At 41.8% G+C, this 17,964-nt stretch overlaps 2 protein-coding genes across 3 annotated transcripts in view; one reads left to right on the forward strand and one right to left on the reverse strand.

Annotated features, from left to right (window-relative positions):
- Positions 1-6,187: 6,187 nt before the first annotated feature.
- On the forward strand, positions 6,188-14,896 carry gmppa.L (GDP-mannose pyrophosphorylase A L homeolog). 2 transcript variants are annotated; one of them, NM_001094127.1, is given in 14 exon segments: positions 6,255-6,343; positions 6,995-7,047; positions 8,017-8,114; positions 8,495-8,598; positions 8,983-9,175; positions 10,079-10,138; positions 10,989-11,119; positions 11,293-11,307; positions 13,028-13,159; positions 13,248-13,345; positions 13,433-13,479; positions 13,723-13,815; positions 13,929-14,097; positions 14,456-14,896. In NM_001094127.1, coding segments are annotated over 13 exon segments (1,281 nt in total). In that variant the 5' UTR covers positions 6,255-6,343; positions 6,995-7,007; the 3' UTR covers positions 14,557-14,896.
- A 1,254-nt stretch (positions 14,897-16,150) lies between these two features.
- Positions 16,151-17,964, reverse strand: part of racgap1.2.L (Rac GTPase activating protein 1 L homeolog) — a gene marked incomplete at its 5' end in the record, with an annotated part of 33,155 nt that continues 31,341 nt past the window's right edge. The window contains 2 exon segments of the mRNA NM_001092956.1: positions 16,151-16,596; positions 17,411-17,486. Of these exon segments, the coding sequence (NP_001086425.1) occupies positions 16,527-16,596; positions 17,411-17,486 (146 nt within the window). The 3' untranslated portion in view covers positions 16,151-16,526.

The raw sequence follows: 17,964 nt of genomic DNA on the forward strand, positions 1-17,964 counted from the left end.
ACTGTCACTTCCCCCGTCTCCATAACACAAAGCCTTCCCAGTGTAACACAATCCACTCGGGACAACACAACTGTATCCAGGGACAATGGGACCCCGCGGGGCAGGGAGCTGAGAGGCACAACAAAATATGAAGAGGGGGCAAGCAAGAAGAGCTGGGAGGGAAAAGCAGGGAAATCGGTGGGGAAATGGCAGAGAAAGGAGGGAAATATGTGAAGTATGAGGCACTATTAAAAAACAGAATATTATTTTGTACATTAATTCTGAATTTAATCGTGCAGGCAATATTGTTGCCAGTGGCCCTTTATTCCCAGGTCCAGTTCCTGGCTCTGATTCTCTCGCTTTCCCTAGAAATGTCCTGGTATTACAGTTGCACAAAGCAGGATCTTAGAAGCAGAACATGGTTCTGAGGATCTGCTATAAACTAGAAATAGGGCTCATTTATCTTTGGTGACTTACTGCCTGTAGCTGTGCACCAGTGTGTGATTAACTTGGCACATAATGCTCACCTTTGCCCAACTGGAAAGTACAGGGTCTCTAGGCTCTTATTTGTCCAGACAGTGTATTGTCCCAGTTATGTAACTGGAAGTTACTGGGCCCTATAGTAAAATAAATCTAAACGAATCCAATATCCTTCATAAACATATATTGTTTATCAGTCAGTGCCCCTAGATCTCCTATACAGGCTGGGCCCCCATGAGTCAAAGGATATACATCCGCTATAGTTACAGCCCTGCAGGGGCTCAGATACAGGCCTACGGGTTCTGGTGCAATTTATGATAAAGCGCCCATTCTTCCAATAAAGGGCCCATTCTTCCATACAGCTTTGTTTTCCCAAAATCGCTCGAAGTTGCCTCACGAGGAGACTTCAGAAAGCGAAAGGCTTCGAGTGTCATCCCACCGGCTATTTATTCTAGCTGGCGGGAAGGCAGTTTCGGAAGATTAGTTGCCCCAAACAAGAAGAGATTTGTCGCCGGGCAACTAATCTCCACTAATCTGAGCATGTCTCTGCCATAATTATACAGCATTCTGGTTGCTGGCCAATAATGCTTAGAATTAATAGTTTAATAGTAGTAGAGTACTACTACTTTAAGTTTTATCTTATAATGCCCTCAGTCACTCCACTCTAACATCTGTGCTGTACTCAATAGACCCTCTAAGTTCCTCCAGACTGCATGCATTTTTAAAAAATTCTTACAGAGCAATGGGTGAGCTGAACAAGCACAAAATTGTGCGTCCACTGACATTTTTTTGTATGCATCCATTAATGTATATGTGCAATGGCACAGTTTACAGCAGAGGTTCTGAAACCATCAGATTGGCCCAATGCTAGGATCCTGCCTTTTTCTGCCGCCTTTTCTAACCAATTGTCCATTATGTGCTGGCGCTGGAGCTACAGTACGGGGCTGGATGGGTGGTGGAGGCAGAAAGTGAGTTGGGATGGAGTTGCATGTGCCCTTCCATAGGGCACAATTGACACTGGCAGACTCTACTTCTGTCTTGCCCATTGCTAATGCAAGGTCTGATCTGACAGAAAACATGGGGTACAGGGCTTCATACACTAAGAGGTTTAAGGGAAATACTGGGGCACTATCTATGTATGTGGGGCTGATATTGAATGCCATAGCTACATGGGCATCAACTGCAAACTGACATTCTGGTTTTGCGCATTGCCCTGTATCAAATTAAACCAATGGGGTCTTACAGTAGTGAGCTTCACTCCAGGAATGTCCTATTTCATTTCCACCATGGAACCCAACCCCACAGCTCCCATCGCCCAGCTTGTAACCAAGCTGGGCAAAAAGCTGTAGGACTGGACTGTTTCTACTGGAAATATTCTGATCAGCCATGATGTTCATTAGAGATTTGGGTTAATTTACTAACAACGTAGATGTCAATTGTTAGAACATGGTAGCCCCTAACAACCAATCAATCATTTGCTTTCATTGTCTCATTTTCAGTAGACGGAACAAGACTGTTAACTGGTTGCTATGGGTTACCAGCTCCTCTGTTAGTAAACAAGGCTACTAGTTCAGGAATGTTCCTCCTGCGTAGATTCTTGGCTCAGGAGTGGTCTCATGTCAGCCATGTTATTTCTGAGAAATTGACTAGGATTGGGCTCCCAAAACTCAAATATTGTGATATTTTCCTCTTACATATAGTGGGCAAGGAAAGGTTTTGCGAAAACATTAAGTTAGCAACACTGCTGCAGGCTCAGTCAGGTTCTGTTCTTTGTGCATATTAAAGCATTAAGGACACCATAATGAATATTCTCCAAATGTAAATGTCCCCTTAAATCTGGTTCAGCAACAACACAAAGGCCTCCCATGTGACCTGCATGTAAATTAGTTTGGGGTGACTCTACAATTAATTTGCTAATTTTGGAAGATACTATTCTCCCAGTTAAAAAAATAATTTCCATTACAAAACACACCTAATTGTAATGACACAAGGGGATGCACATTTTTGGGTAACAACACCCCCCACTACTACTGCTGTTTCCCACATTAGGAAAACTATACCCCAAAATGAATACTTAAGCAACATATCAAATGAAGTGGCATATTAAAGAATCTGACCAAACTGGTATACTGTATATTTTTAAGTAAATATTGTCCTTTTACATATCTTGCCTTGAACCCCCATTTCATGATAGTCTGTGTGCTGCCTCAGAGATCACCTGACCAGAAATACTACAGCTCTAACTGTAACAGGAGGAAGTGCGGAAGCAAAAGACAGAACTTGGTCTGTTAATTGGCTCATGTGACTTAACATGTATCTTTTGTTTGTGTGCACCATGAATCCTAGGATCCCAGGGGGTGACCCTCATTTTTTAAAATGGCAATTTTCTATTTAGGATTACCCAATGGCACATACTACTAAAAAAGTATATTATTTTGAAAATGGATTATTTACATGAAGCAGGGTTTTGCATATGAGCTGTTTTATGCAATATCTTTTTTATAGAGACCTACATTGTTTGGGGGATATAGTTTTCCTTTAAACATTTCTGTCTTTCTGCTTCCTACATTTCAAATACAATAGAATGAAGGCAAGCACCCCAGCATTTCAGTGGGGAACTACAACCCTTCTATTAATGAATTATACTATGTGTCTATATATAGATGTTCACCACCGGTATATAAGGAACCATGGAATCGCAGACCGGGATGGGTAATGGGTCTTGATGAGTCGGGTTAGGGTTAAAGGAAAACTATACCCCCAAAATGAACACTTAAGCAACAGATAGTTCATATCATATTAAGTGGCATATTAAAGAATCTTACCAAACTGGAATATATATTTAAGTAAATATTGCCCTTTTACATCTCTTGCCTTGAGCCACCATTTTGTGATGGTCTCTGTGATGTCTCAGAGATCACCTGACCAGAAATATTACAACTCTAAGGGGGGAATTCACAAAAGTGTCGGTAAAATAAGTAAACCAGAAGTGGCGGTCGACAAATTTGTAAAATGTCGTATGAACGGCAAATTCACAAAGGCAGATGTTACCATCTCTGAATGTCTCGTAAGTCTGTCAATTTTCTAAAATGTCGTATATCTTTTCATCGTACAAACGACATTTACCAAGACTTTTCAAAAGACAATTTGACAGACATTTTCGTTTTGGAGAGCCTAAAGTGTCTGAAAAATTGTCGGTAAAAAAAATGAGTTTACAAGTAATTCTTAAAAATGTCGGGAAAAGTGGCGCCGAAAAAACCACGCCCACTTTTAACGACACTAATTCAAAAGTGTCGTACATGTCGGAAAATTGGCGGAGAAATGCTCTGTGAATTTGTCGGCTGTTGCTACGACACTTTCTACGACATTTTAAAGACATTTTTTCGTTCCCGACACTTTTGTGAATTCCCCCCTAACTGTAACAGGAGGAAGTGCGGAAGCAAAAGACAGAACTTGGTCTGTTAATTGGCTCATGTGACTTAACATGTATCTTTTGTTTGTGTGCACCATGAATCCTAGGATCCCAGGGGGTGACCCTCATTTTTTAAAATGGCAATTTTCTATTTATGATTACCCAATGGCACATACTACTAGAAAAGTATATTATTATGAAAATGGTTTGTTTACATGAAGCAGGATTTTACATATGAGTTGTTTAATGCAATATCTTTTTATAGAGACCTACATTGTTTGGGGGGTATAGTTTTCCTTTAAGAGCAGGTCGAGACGTTTTGAAAGCCTTATATTGGGAATGCAATCCCTAAATTCCCCTGGAATCCTCCGTCAGTCTCTTCAGAACTAAACTCAAAGGGGGGAATTCACAAAAGTGTCGGGAACGAAAAAATGTCTTTAAAATGTCGTAGAAAGTGTCGTAGCAACAGCCGACAAATTCACAGAGCATTTCTCCGCCAATTTTCCGACATGTACGACACTTTTGAATTAGTGTCGTTAAAAGTGGGCGTGGTTTTTTCGGCGCCACTTTTCCCGACATTTTTAAGAATTACTTGTAAACTCATTTTTTTTACCGACAATTTTTCAGACACTTTAGGCTCTCCAAAACGAAAATGTCTGTCAAATTGTCTTTTGAAAAGTCTTGGTAAATGTCGTTTGTACGATGAAAAGATATACGACATTTTAGAAAATTGACAGACTTACGAGACATTCAGAGATGGTAACATCTGCCTTTGTGAATTTGCCGTTCATACGACATTTTACAAATTTGTCGACCGCCACTTCTGGTTTACTTATTTTACCGACACTTTTGTGAATTCCCCCCAAAGACTACCTCTTGGAGCACTTGCACAACACCTGATCTGGAAACTGTCACCCACTGTAACCAACAGTACTTGATATCCTCCTATTTGTGCCTGTAAATTAGCCTCCCTTTTAGATTATAGGCCACATGGGCCAGGGACTTCCATCGTCTTGTCTCTTTGACACTTGTTATTGTAACTGTACTTTGTATTAATTATTGTATTTGTATCTATTATTGTAACAACCCCTGTTTGTTCTGTTAATGTAGTTCAGTGGCGGAACTACCGGGGGAGCAGGGGGTGTGAGTGTCCGTACGGAGGGGGGCGGGGCCCAGATGCGCGTCACGCACCATTAGGGTTGCCACCTTTTTAAAAATCTTTTACCGGCTGCTGGGGGGCGGGGACACAAAGGGGCGGGTCGTGACGTCAAAAGGGGCGGGGCCACACTACGGACGCCACGGACGCTAGAAGAAGTAAAAGAAAAGGTAAGTTCCAGGGGATTGGGGGCAGGCCGAGGGCTCCTTTTAATCGTATTACAAATTTACCGGCAGCTACATTGCCGGTAAATTTGTAATAGCGGCCCCGGCCTTGGCAGGTATTTTACCGGCTAGGCCGGTAAAATAACGGCCGGGTGGCAACCCTACGCACCAGGGCCCACCCCCCTCTAGGATCGCTACTGATGTAGTGTCCTGCTGTACAGTGCTGCTGTACATAAGTAATGCTGCTGTGGGACGCTGAGAGTTGTAATACCATGTTAGTCTACAGCCCATTACTGTTACAAATTCACTTGCATTCATTCACTTCCAATCACTAGCGTTAGTTACTGGCAACCTGTACACACACCCAGTGTCGGACTGGCCCATCGGGATACCAGGAAAACTCCAGGTGGGCCCAGGTGTCAGTAGGCCCTCATGCTGCTAAACATTTGGCTTATTTCATGGCCATTCCCTATTTCTATGAGAACAAAGAGGCTAATTAGATGGAATAATAGTTAATAGTATGTAAAGAAAAGAGACTAGGAGAATAGAGGTTGAGCGAGGAGAGGAAGAATAATAGTACTGAGAGTGGGCCCCTGGTCTAAGGTTTTTTGGTGGGCCCCTGGTGTCCCAGTCCAACACTGCACACACCCACAGCCCACACCTAGTCACACTCCCTGTCCTCGCATTCTGTATAATTTACAGAGACACTCCCAGGCCACATCAGCACAAGCAGCACCCTCCCTTCAGCCACAGCACCCACAATCTTTACATTGTCTGAGAATACGTCTTAGTATTTATATATCAAAAGTCTATCACAATTTCGACACACGACCCCTTACAGTACAGGGAGCTTCAGTGGAAACTGACAAACTGAAATATTCATTCAATCTACCTGTATGTCTATTGCCCTCGCTATTTCTATAACTACCTATGCAATTGTTCCGTTACCATGGTACCACGCAGCCAGCCCGAACGTGGCGGGCACGTGGTACGATCTGGCCAATCGTAAACTGAAACATACGCTCTGAGAGTACTTCCCGGCATTCCCTGCGCCTGATGACAGGTAGTGGAAGACACTAACACGGAAGTGGGGCAGGGAGAGGCGCAGATTAGTGAATTACTGGCACGTACAATTCTGTGACTTTCGAAAATGTGAGTGATGTGCTGACACTGTCTGTATTGGGGGGAGTGGGGGTATTTCATGGGAATATGGCCTTTGTTTACTATGTGTGTCATAGGTTTTCCTCAAAATTCAGCTGCTCTGTAGGAAGCTTACTGAGTGTGTGTTTATAAAGGGTATCCTTTATACGGTAAGGTTACCATATTCTGGGAGGCCCCAGCTAGAAGTGCTTTTTATATCAGTTTGCAGTCACTGCAGTCCAGCAACCTGTGTTTATTGTATCTCTAGCTTTCACATCATCTTATATCAGCTGTCCATGGAATCACTCATCAATACATTTATATTCTGGCCTATAGTCTATAAAGGGTTAATGGCAAGTGATCACTGCTTACTGTGTGTGTATAAGAAGGGCTTTGATGTTTACTGTATTAGGGTATCCCAGTATAAGGTATGTTTAATTGGAATGAGCCCTGTAGTGGGTGTGTTTAATGGATGGGAATACAGTATCTTGTTTCTAAATATGAATAATGGACTGCTCCATAGACTGTGATTGCTACAGACATTGATGTGTTATGGAGTCTAGTTAAGTAGCAGGATTGCCGGTACAAGGTGGAATTAAAAGGGGAAATGATTGGGATCTCCATAGCCTGTATGTTTAGCAATCACTATTATTTCTCTTTTAGAATCCCTACAGAGATGCTGAAAGCGGTCATTCTGATTGGCGGGCCTCAAAAGGGTGAGTACTGGAGAGCTCTTCCCTCAGAATAATACCGGGACTGTTGGATAGAAGAATTGGGATCTGCGAGAGAGAGAACCAAAGACACAGTATTAAAGGAGAAGTAAACCCTTAAAATAAAAATATGGGGTAGAAATGCTGTATTTTATATACTGATCTTACAGCACAAGTCTAAAGTTTGAGAATTTCTATAACCGTAATGATCCGTACCTTCAAAGTTGTGCAGTGGAGCTCCCCATCTTTAGGGGTAGTCTAAGGTTCACATAAAATAGAAGCTGATGCGGCATTTCTGATTATAGCATTCTTGGGCACATTGCACTGGTTACTGAGCTGCTATGTAATGGGAATCTAACATAATTACTAATTAGCCTTGTAGTGTGACATTTCTAATTTATATATATAATGTATATTGTGAGTCAGTCCCTTAGCTGAAGTAACTGTCCGTAAGCCAGAGCATGTACTGGAAATCAGCAGAAAAGCAGATGGGGAGATACAGGGGCATATTTGAATTTACAGATCTTTACTGCTAAAAGGGTTTTGGTTCCCTTGGGCTGATACAGAATCTCGAAACATATTATGCTGCATTTCTACCCTACTTCTTTGTTAAACTTTCCTACTTTTTTGATGATTGGTAGCCACACTGGTGCAGTTATTATACATTTGTGTTAGCAAATCAGCTCTTGTAGATTTTCCAAAGTCCCTTGAATCACCATGTTTAGTCAATGCCTTTCCACCCTGCAGATTAATTGTGCCACAGTCACTTCATAAGTACTTAGTAAAATACTGTGTGGCTTCTAAGAGGGAACTTATTTATGTTGCATAGGGAATCATGGGAGATGTACCTGCATTACTGATTTTGTGTCATGACTTTAGGGTTATTCCATTGCTAAGAGTGAAGTACTGGAGTATTTCCCAACACAAGTCTATAAATACACCAATTTTACCTGATGTATTATATCCGTGTCCTAGGTACCAGGTTTCGCCCTTTGTCCTTTGAGGTCCCAAAGCCTCTATTTCCAGTTGCAGGGGTGCCTATGGTCCAGCATCACATTGAAGCCTGCAGCAAGGTAAAACCAAGGTTCCGATTGGCGGTGTATATAACTTGCTAATCTATCTCTAAGGGGCCTCTGATAGGATAACATGGCATTACATACATGAAGGTGACTAGGTAACAATCTGATGTAGATCATATGTCTGTGGAGTGTAACCAGTGAGAGCCAGTGACTAACTAGAGGCTCATAACTTTTATCCTTGTGTATTACATACATTCTGGAACTGTACAGAACATTTAATCATTAGCCATCGAGAATCGGGGGGTGAAGCATTCATTAGCACGGCCAATAAGGGGGTCACCTGGCTGTTCATTGCAGATTAGGGCTATGCATTGCAGTGAATAAACAGCAATGCCCATAAGCAAGGAAAATGATTGCTATGATATACTTTCCAGGTTCCCAATCTAAAGGAGATTTTATTGATTGGATTCTATCAGCCAAATGAGGCTCTGAGCAGCTTCCTCCTCAAAGCACAGCAGGAATTCAAAGTGGCCATCAGGTGAGCAATATTTGAGAGTATAGCAAATTGTAGGTACGTATATACTGACATTGTACCTCTTACATCCCAACCTGTATTTATCTTCTGCTACCCATAGTTATCTGCTGCTTAAAAGAAAAAACTCTCAAAATGAATGCAAAATTGGCCAGAGCACTCTTCTAAGCACTTTTGCAATTTACATAATGTTTTCTAGTTTTCAAGATATTTGCAGGTTTTGCAGCTCTTATATAATGAGTTTGAAACAACCTCACCACCTGCTGTTTATTTTAGCCGACTGCCTACAGTCTGAAAGTGAATTCTCCTGAGAAAAGGATGTATTGCCTGTTCATACGGGTGGATTGAGTTTGTGATTTGATACTGAAATACATTTTCCTTCTTTTGTAGGTACCTACAGGAGTATTCTGCCCTTGGCACAGGAGGGGGGATTTACCACTTCCGGGATCAGATTCTCTCTGGTGGGCCACAGGCTTTTTTCGTCATGAATGCAGATGTCTGCTCTGAGTTCCCTCTTGTCCCCATGCTGGACTTCCATAAGCAACATGGAGGCTCACAAAGCTATGTAATCTTAGGAACCACAGTAAGTGGTCTTAAAAACTTACTATTACTGTATTGAGCTGATGCAAAGACCCTGCAGTTTCATGATTAATAAAGTAGTGATAAACATGAGATGATATGGATGTTGCTTCTCCTAACATCAACCTTTACAACAACCTTTGGCTATCATAATCATCTGGAAGGTTGCCCAAACCTGTTCTAGACAGAAAGTAAAATAAACACAAATCCTAGCGGTATAATAGGAATTTCTCCGCTCACAATTTATGGCCACAATTCCTGGTATGTAAATAGATTTGGCACTCGCTCACCGTTCAGAATTTATGGCCCGGGTGCCCAATGCCTCGGACCTCACGCTATAAATTTGGAGCGGTGCAAACTCCCCTCACATCAAGTTCAACAAAAGATCTTACCCAGGATGTGCTGTGACCCAGGTGCTGCCGCCCTGAGTCCGTCACCAAGGAAAACGTATCCACAGCTTGTAATGTATTGGTTGGACGGCCCACTCCAGAGCCCTCTTAGTACAGAATCGCTTGTTTCCACATCAGCGTTTAAAACACATTTCCTTTATTTAAACATCTTGGTACACTAATTTACACAGCGCCATGAGGTCTGACGCGTTTGAGGTGTCACTGTTCAGAGACTCGGGTAACACTGATGTGGAAACGAGCGATTCTGTACTAAGTGGCCCTGGAGTGCGCCGTCCAACCAATACATTACTAGACAGAAAGTAACCCTAAAGCTGGCTAGGCTCCATTGTCAGGAGACAATCACCTCACTCAGTTAATATCATCACACAGGTAGGCTAAAAAAATCCAGCTCCAGGTTGGCTTGTTAATATATTATATACATGTGCTAGTGGATTACAAAAAAAGGGTGACTATATTGTATATGGGAGCAGTATATTTAATGCTTATTATTTTCACAGGCCAATCGCACACAGTCACTGAATTATGGCTGCATCGTGTCCAATGGGGATACACAGGAGGTAAGGAAAGCATTAGCCTCCTAAGTTGTTGCCTCCACTGTCACTTTACTCCATGTCATTGTGGGCATAATGATTCAGTCCTGGATGTTTTTAACTAAAGATCCTCCCTCTAAATGGTTAACATAAGATAAGGTCCGAAAATGCCCAGAGTTGATGATTATTCCTTTAATGACATGGGTTACATTTAGTTGAAATTTCAGATTCCACCTTCACTGTTCCTTTTCTTGCCTCCCCATAACTTTCCATATTCCAGTTTATTTCTTCTCTCCTTTCATACTTCAACTCCACCATTTATACATCCCTCGGTGTGGGAGCTCTAACATCTTTTTCCTTTTTTCCTTCCCATTTCCTTTCAGTCCCCCATATTTTCAGCCACCTCTCACAATGTGTCATTTTTATTGGGTTGCTCTGTAGTGTGCCTGGCATCTTTCTCAAAGCCCCCAAAAAGTGTTTTGTCTGCATCTTCTTTCACTGTGGGTTGGCCTGTATAATGGTAGCTGTTTGTGCAAAGCAGAACTTTATTTGTAGACTTAAGATAGTTAAAGGAAATGTAAACTACAAAGCTAATGAAAAATTGAAACACCTGCTGTTCATTTGTTAACTGCACAGTCTGTAGAACACGAAAAGAATAGTCTTGTGATGTTTCTCAGAAAATTAATGAGCTGAGAAGAATCATCTGATGTATCTCTGGTCAGTTCTGAGCAAAGCAACATCACAACACTCTACATTTATTTCCAGCTGTTAACAAAAACATCCTTTAATCTTAAACCTTTTGAGGGTTTACATGTCCTTTAAGCCTAGGGTGGGTCAGGTTGGATTAGTCATATGTACTGTGCATTTATCCCCTTAGGTTCTGCATTACGTAGAAAAGCCTGGCACCTTCGTTAGTGACATCATAAACTGCGGGATCTACCTCTTCTCACCATCCATCTTCCAGCACATTGCAGAGGTTTTCCAGCGCAACCAGCTGGAGCTGCAGCTGTGAGTAACCCCCCCGCAAACTCTGTCCCTTTTACTTCTTCCTCATTCTCCTTCCCCCCCAGCTCTGCCACATTCTTTCCATCATACTTTTTTTTTTCATTCATGCTTTTTCTTTCTTTCCTCCGCTTCTATGTCCCTTTGTACCTCTTCCTGCTCCTGCATGCTGGGTCCAGGTTTTCCTGCATCAGGTGAGTGCTGTGTGATACTGGCACATGGCATGGGCACAACAGCACCTAGATGTGAGCTTGGTGGCAGGGGCATTATAGTAAATGCAGTTTTGAGCTTTGCAACTAAATAGCCATTAATAGGGATTATATTCAGTTTTTTTCATATATTATTGTGTGCACAAAACTTCTGTTGTATATACTGTCTATGCATGATGGAGCTGACACATTCTTACTGTACACGCACCTGCAATGCAACTCAGTGGATGTGAGAACCAGTGGATATAACTAAAATCATATCAGAATAGCGAGTGAGCATGAGGCCATAGGCAAGCTTCACAGCTGGCAATTGAACAGAACCATTTAGTGTGATTGTCAATGAATAGAGGCTAAGCAAATACATGCAGTATGGCAACTAAATAGTTTGGTACCTACAGTAACAAACACCCAACCAGAGTTTGTGTTTGCTCTTGGGGACCCCACTGAGTTGTGCTGGAGCTGCACATATATTTTAATATGCACAGAGGGGTTGTTTTATATGCTCAATAAGCAATTTAAGGGAAAATAAATGCAAAAGAAACTAATTTTTCCTTTATGCACTAACTATTGGGTGTGATTCAGTATATGGCGTTGCAACTCACAAAATAACATACAGGGTCTCATTTATCAACACTGTGCAAATTTGCCCATGGATAGTTACCTATAGCAACCAATCAGCGATTAGCTTATTTGCCCAGTGTTGATAAATGAGCCCCAGGGTCTGTGGGGGTTGGGGGGTAAGTAGCAGTCTGGGGCATAAATAATCTGACACAAAAACTGCCCAAATACATTTTACTGGCACACAATGTAACAAGATACAAAGCTGCAGAAGCCAGCTGATTAACTTACCTTTAAAGAAGCATGCACAGCATTGTGGGAACTAAAGTCTTGTTTGGAAGGAAGCTGGCTTCCACTACATTATTTTGGCAGTCAAAACCAGTAATTAGAAAACATAATAGAAATTAAAGATCTCTTTGCACCTCATCTACGAGATTATGAACTTTCCTTTTTACAGAGTGTGCATGATGCCCCTCGGTGGAGAAACTGAGAAACTGCTCTGTGAAAATCCTTAGAAATTGTTGCTTCAAATGTGCCAGTCATTAGTGAGGCCCTTCATCAATTATCACCTTCCTTTAAATTACCTACAGTATTGTAGAGCAGATTGTCTCCTAAGGCTTCTTAGGTCAGAATCTAACCTGGTCTGTTCTATGGCAGGGGAATGCAGATAAGAGACGCAGGTGTTGCGTTTTTTTCAGACAGGCCATAGCCTATAAAAAAACCACACCATGTATGTAATGAACAAGTAACAGCACTTGTTAGTATCTCTTTAACCTAAAAGTAAAGGCCATGTACTGTAACAGGAATAATGGGAAGACATTATAAGATTCCAGCTCTCATTATGAAAGTTTAAATCCACTTGGATTAAAACATTGGCCCATTTTCTGCTTTCCCAATTATCTTTATAGAATGGAACCTTTGCCCTGGTAGAACACTTATTTCCTACCTCTGCTCTTTCCTCACACCCACTAGTACAATCCTCTGTTCTCGGGATGTAACAACTCCCAGGATCTCTTCTTCAATTTATGTGATGGAGAGATGCTGGAAATTGTAGATCTGGCCTAAGGTTGCCGACGACGTGAGTTTTCCATGTTGCCGGGTCTTTTCATAGCAGTAAAGATTTAGAACTGTTTTTCTTCACTCACAGTGAGGAGAACTCAAGCTGGCAACGCACAGAGGTTATTCGCCTTGAGCAGGACGTGTTTACCACCCTCGCTGGACACGGAAAGCTCTATGTTTACAAAACAGAAGGTTGCTGGAGCCAAATTAAATCAGCAGGGTGAGCATGAAGAGATCAGTTGGTTGCAGGGAGCTCCATTGGGAGAGACCCAAGATATGTTTCTACTATATTTTCATTTTCTCTACAGTTCAGCAATTTATGCCAGTCGTCTCTACTTGAGCCAGTATAGCACAACCCATCCTGAGCGGCTGGCTAGTACAAAAGAGGGGGGTCCAACTATCAGAGGTAAAGCCCTGGCATTTGTTCTAGGAGTCAAATAAAACCTTGTCCTAGTATAGTAGAAGTAATGTGTTTTTTTTGTGTTTTGCTCAGGTAACGTATATATCCATCCTACAGCTAACGTGGATCCCTCTGCAGTGGTGAGTAAATATCAACATTACTGGTTAGGCACCATCTTGCCAACATTCACTTTGTGAAATTAGGGCAGGTTGCATAACTTGTTCTTTGGGTGCTCTAGTATCAGGGATGGGAGTGGGTTTTGGACCTGTGTGGAAATCTAGTTAAGTTCTTTCCATTGCACTAATGGAGCCTGGCATTGTAAAGTCTATTGCTAGAGGGACACTACTGTGGCCAGCAAATGTGACCTTGCCTTGTTTTTGCAGTTGGGCCCTAATGTATCAGTCGGTATGGGGGTGACTGTTGGGGCTGGAGTGCGAATCAGAGAATCCATTATCTTGCATGGAGCAGTGCTGCAGGTAATGATGTAAATTGAGCAGCGACCCAGAATGGTTTCTGACAGGCATCTCGGGCTGCACACAGCGCCCTTTCGATTTGTATCGGTGGTAATGTTCCTCTGCTTTCCCCACAGGACCACAGCTGTGTGCTAAACACTATTGTTGGCTGGGATAGCATGGTTGGGCGCTGGGCACGCGTTGAAGGAACACCCAGTGACCCCAATCCAAACGACCCATATTCCAAAATTGACAGTGAGACCCTGTTCAGGGAGGGAAAGCTTACTCCTTCTATCACAATTTTAGGTATGGGCAATAGCTTTATTCTTTCCTTCCTCACTATGAACAACAAGTTTTGTTGAACAAGTATGGTTGCATGAGTCTCTGCTCAAACAGCAACTTTAGCAGTCATGGGTGTCCCCTGATCTGGACAGTATAGCTTCTGCTAAACAGCCCTAGAATTTTGTTTGCAGTTACACTGGCCTTCTAGGGAACTTACTGGTGATCCCTTCTCTTAACTGAAGCTCACAATTGCCAATGACAAGCAGTAATGTACTTGCATGGTCAGAGGGTCATGAAATAAGATAAGAGAATAGAGACTATGCACTGTGTTCACAGACACACCTACAATCCCATTTTGATTTGTTGATTTCTTTCTTTTCAGGTTGTAATGTATCCATTCCTGCAGAAGTTGTGATATTAAACTCCATTGTCCTCCCACACAAAGAGCTGAGCAGAAGCTTCAAAAATCAGATTATTCTGTAGTGGGCAGAGCAGCTATAGGATTTTCTATTTGCGGTGTATATATATATATATATATATATATAGTATTCCCAAGCTGAAAGCAGGACATGTCCCACCCCAGAAGCCTCTGATGCATTTAGTAACAATGCTGGGGGAGTAAAGGAAGGATCTGTTACATCATTGGTTGCTAGGCTGGCTGGCAATACAAACTTATTGGCATTGTGGGATAGGCACCAGTCACTCTGTACAAATTACCTATATTTTAGATAAATAAAAGTGACTAGAAGGCAAGACTCCCTGAGGACGGCTTGAGTTAGGAGCCGAAACGTTGTAATAAACATCACAAACCTTTTTCACTTGATAAGAGTGCGGTTTGTCTGTTCTTTTTGTATTTATTATATATCCTGCACCTAGGCATTTGGACATTTACAAGGAGTGCTCCAGGTAGATAAATTGTATGTGTATATATATATATATATATATATATATATATATATATATATATATAATTCTGTTCTATTTTCCTTGTACTAAAATCAGATGAAAAGAATATACTTACATCTCAAAGTATCTCATCCATGTGAGCGGATCTCAAACGGCTTATTAAAATAGAAGTTGCCAGGGCCTTTTTCTGACCTGTTAATCCATAGCAAGTAGACTTCCCGCCGCAGCACAGCCGTAGACTACGGAGCTACTCGAAGCCTTGAAAGCTTGTGTCCCAATTATGTCTAAGAGCAGTCATGCTGAGCCAATAAAGGAGTTCATCTACTGAGATTTCCTTATTGAGAGTGGCTTAGAAACAATGGTCATAGGGTTCAGCACCCACGTGCCTCATCAGGAAGAAAGGTACACCATCAGTGGAATAGGGAACATGGCAAAGAATTTCAAGGGGAAATGTTCTGGAGACTGACTAAAGGTGGAAAACTGCCAATAGGCACATAATGGCCTTGCGTGCCATAGAGTAACAAGGGTGCTAAAGAGCAACAACTCGGAGGATTATTCTGCAAATATTCTGCATTTTAAAGTTAAACATCACAAAAGGAATCAAGATTCTCTGATTCCCATGTATTCAATTATATTTGGGGATATATCTCAAAAATATACTCAGAGGCAACAATAACCATGTGTTGGTATTAAATGGGCCAAATACACATGCTGGTAACAATGCAAATAGTGAATGCATTATAGGGGAAATTTGGGGTGTTTTGTTGCCTGACTCCACGTTCCCTCCGGTGAGTGACAGGTCACAGAAATGCATTAAAGTGACTTTTCTCCTGATCCACGAGTCAGTGGCATGATGTAGAGAGGCCCCCACAAAAAAATCTTTGAGGGGAAGGCCCACTGCGAGCCACCCTCTTTCCTTGGAAAGCTGCTGTATGCTAGTTACGCCACTGTCATAAGTGTACCTGCAAGTAAAGGTGATTGCTATTGAACTGAATGAGCAGGTATTCTATATATATTGTCCCACTGCACTAAAGTATGAGTACAAGTTTTATCCATAATCATACATATGTGTATGTAGGTATAGCTCTATGTCCTCATACGGCCATCTAACAATCCCTATGAAGAAAACACACAATGAAGCAACAGGACAGGCATTCAGACCACATTATTATTTTTTTTATATATAAATATTTAAGTGCAGCACCCAGTGATAAATATAATTGCTCAGTTCCCCATTAATGAAGATAGATGAGTGTAAATCAGTAGCAGCACATCTCTCAGGCTATTATACCCATGGTAGTCTGGAGTCTGAACACTGAGCTGGTAAAAGTTGCTGTATAGTTACTGAATGTGTACAATCTTTCCTAATAGGAACGTATGGGACCAACTGCATATAGCAGAGCAAATAGAAGTATAGTGCATATTTGAACTTTAACCTCTTCCCTTGTGCTTCAGTTTTCTGATAATCTTTATGGGGAATATACTTTTTTCTTCTCACATGTTCATTTTAGCATTCAGTGCACAGTGAATTCAGCATGGTATGTTCCTTAGGCATTTGGTGATGTAAAGAACCGTCCAGCTTTTTTGGGCAGATCACTCTTACTTGCGGACTGTGCTCTGCTCAGAGAAGAAGATGATATTAGTGAATCAGGCATACGACAGTAAAGATGTCCAATCAATATTGTCATTATATAATGAACCGACTGATAACCATGCCATTGGATATATCAGGCCACCATATCGCTACCAAAAATATTGGTATGTGTATAGGTGGCTTAAAGGGGAACTAAAGATTAACTAAAGTAGAGCAGAAATATTGTACATTATGTTTTGGGCTTCTGTACCAACCCAAGGCAACCATATCTCTTTAGCATTAAAGATCTGTGCCTCCAAATATGCCCCTGTAGAACCCCCATCTTGGTATATGACAGCTCATAAACCAGCACAATAAAAAAAATTGATCAGCCCTGTAGCATCAACCTATATAACAGGCAAACCTAATTTTCTCTTTGATGATTTGCAATAACCCCAAGGCTTGGCTTCTCAACAGCTGCTCAAAGCACACTGAGCACTGAGGATGCATATAATTGTGGATTCTCCCTGCTGCTCCCCTTGTCTTCTGAACTGTGGGAGGATTTTGGTGCTAAATGCAACATCACGTTTCAGCACCGAAATCCACCACATCTGCCTGCACCCAGGAGGATATAATGCTTCCGGGTGCAGGCAGAGCAAGAGCGGAGAAGCAGCGGGTGAGCGGAATCTAGGCCTGTGGAGAACCCAGGCCGAAATTTACAGTTGTCTGGCCCTAAACTTAGGCTGGTTCAGTAATATAAAAAATTTGGCATTTCTAGCCATATTCATTTTTAGGTTTAGTTCTCCTTTAAGTGTAGGTGTAAATTCCAAACCCTGCTGGAAACCAAAGGGTACTTACAAGCATGGAGTGGTTTTTAGAAGGCTAGAGGATGCAGAGTTTATTTCCGGAGAAGTCAAAGGATGAAAGAGCCGTTCTGCAAAGGGAGGTGCAAAATTAAATCAAACTGGAGGAAAACCATACACAGTACTCTCTCTTTAAACATGTGTATAGAGGATCTTAGATGGCATCTAAGTAAATTCAATAGGCAGGAGGTCTGAGCATTGGCTTTGCTGCCCTCTGCCTGCGTTTGTTTTTTTGGCAGGGGGAGAGAAGCAGATGTGCTGTCTTCCACAGATTCGTGTAGCAGAACAGAATGAAGATCCGCTTTTGTGTTTTTTGGGCTGATCTCCACTCAGGCCGAGGGTGTGCCTGTCAGTGCAGCTACACAAAGCTGAGGAAGAGTGGAACCACTTCTCTCGCCTGCCTACAAATATACAGACAGAGCAGTGGAGCAAATGCTCTGTGTAATTTTGGCTCTAGCGCTTAAAATAAAGACACTGACATACCGATAGCTTTCCACAGTCGATGACTTTAAGCTCAAGTGCTGAGTATTAAGAGTTTCACCTCATAGA

The sequence above is a fragment of the Xenopus laevis genome, chromosome 9_10L, assembly GCF_017654675.1.
Source record: "Xenopus laevis strain J_2021 chromosome 9_10L, Xenopus_laevis_v10.1, whole genome shotgun sequence".
NCBI classification, from domain to species: Eukaryota; Metazoa; Chordata; class Amphibia; order Anura; family Pipidae; genus Xenopus; species Xenopus laevis.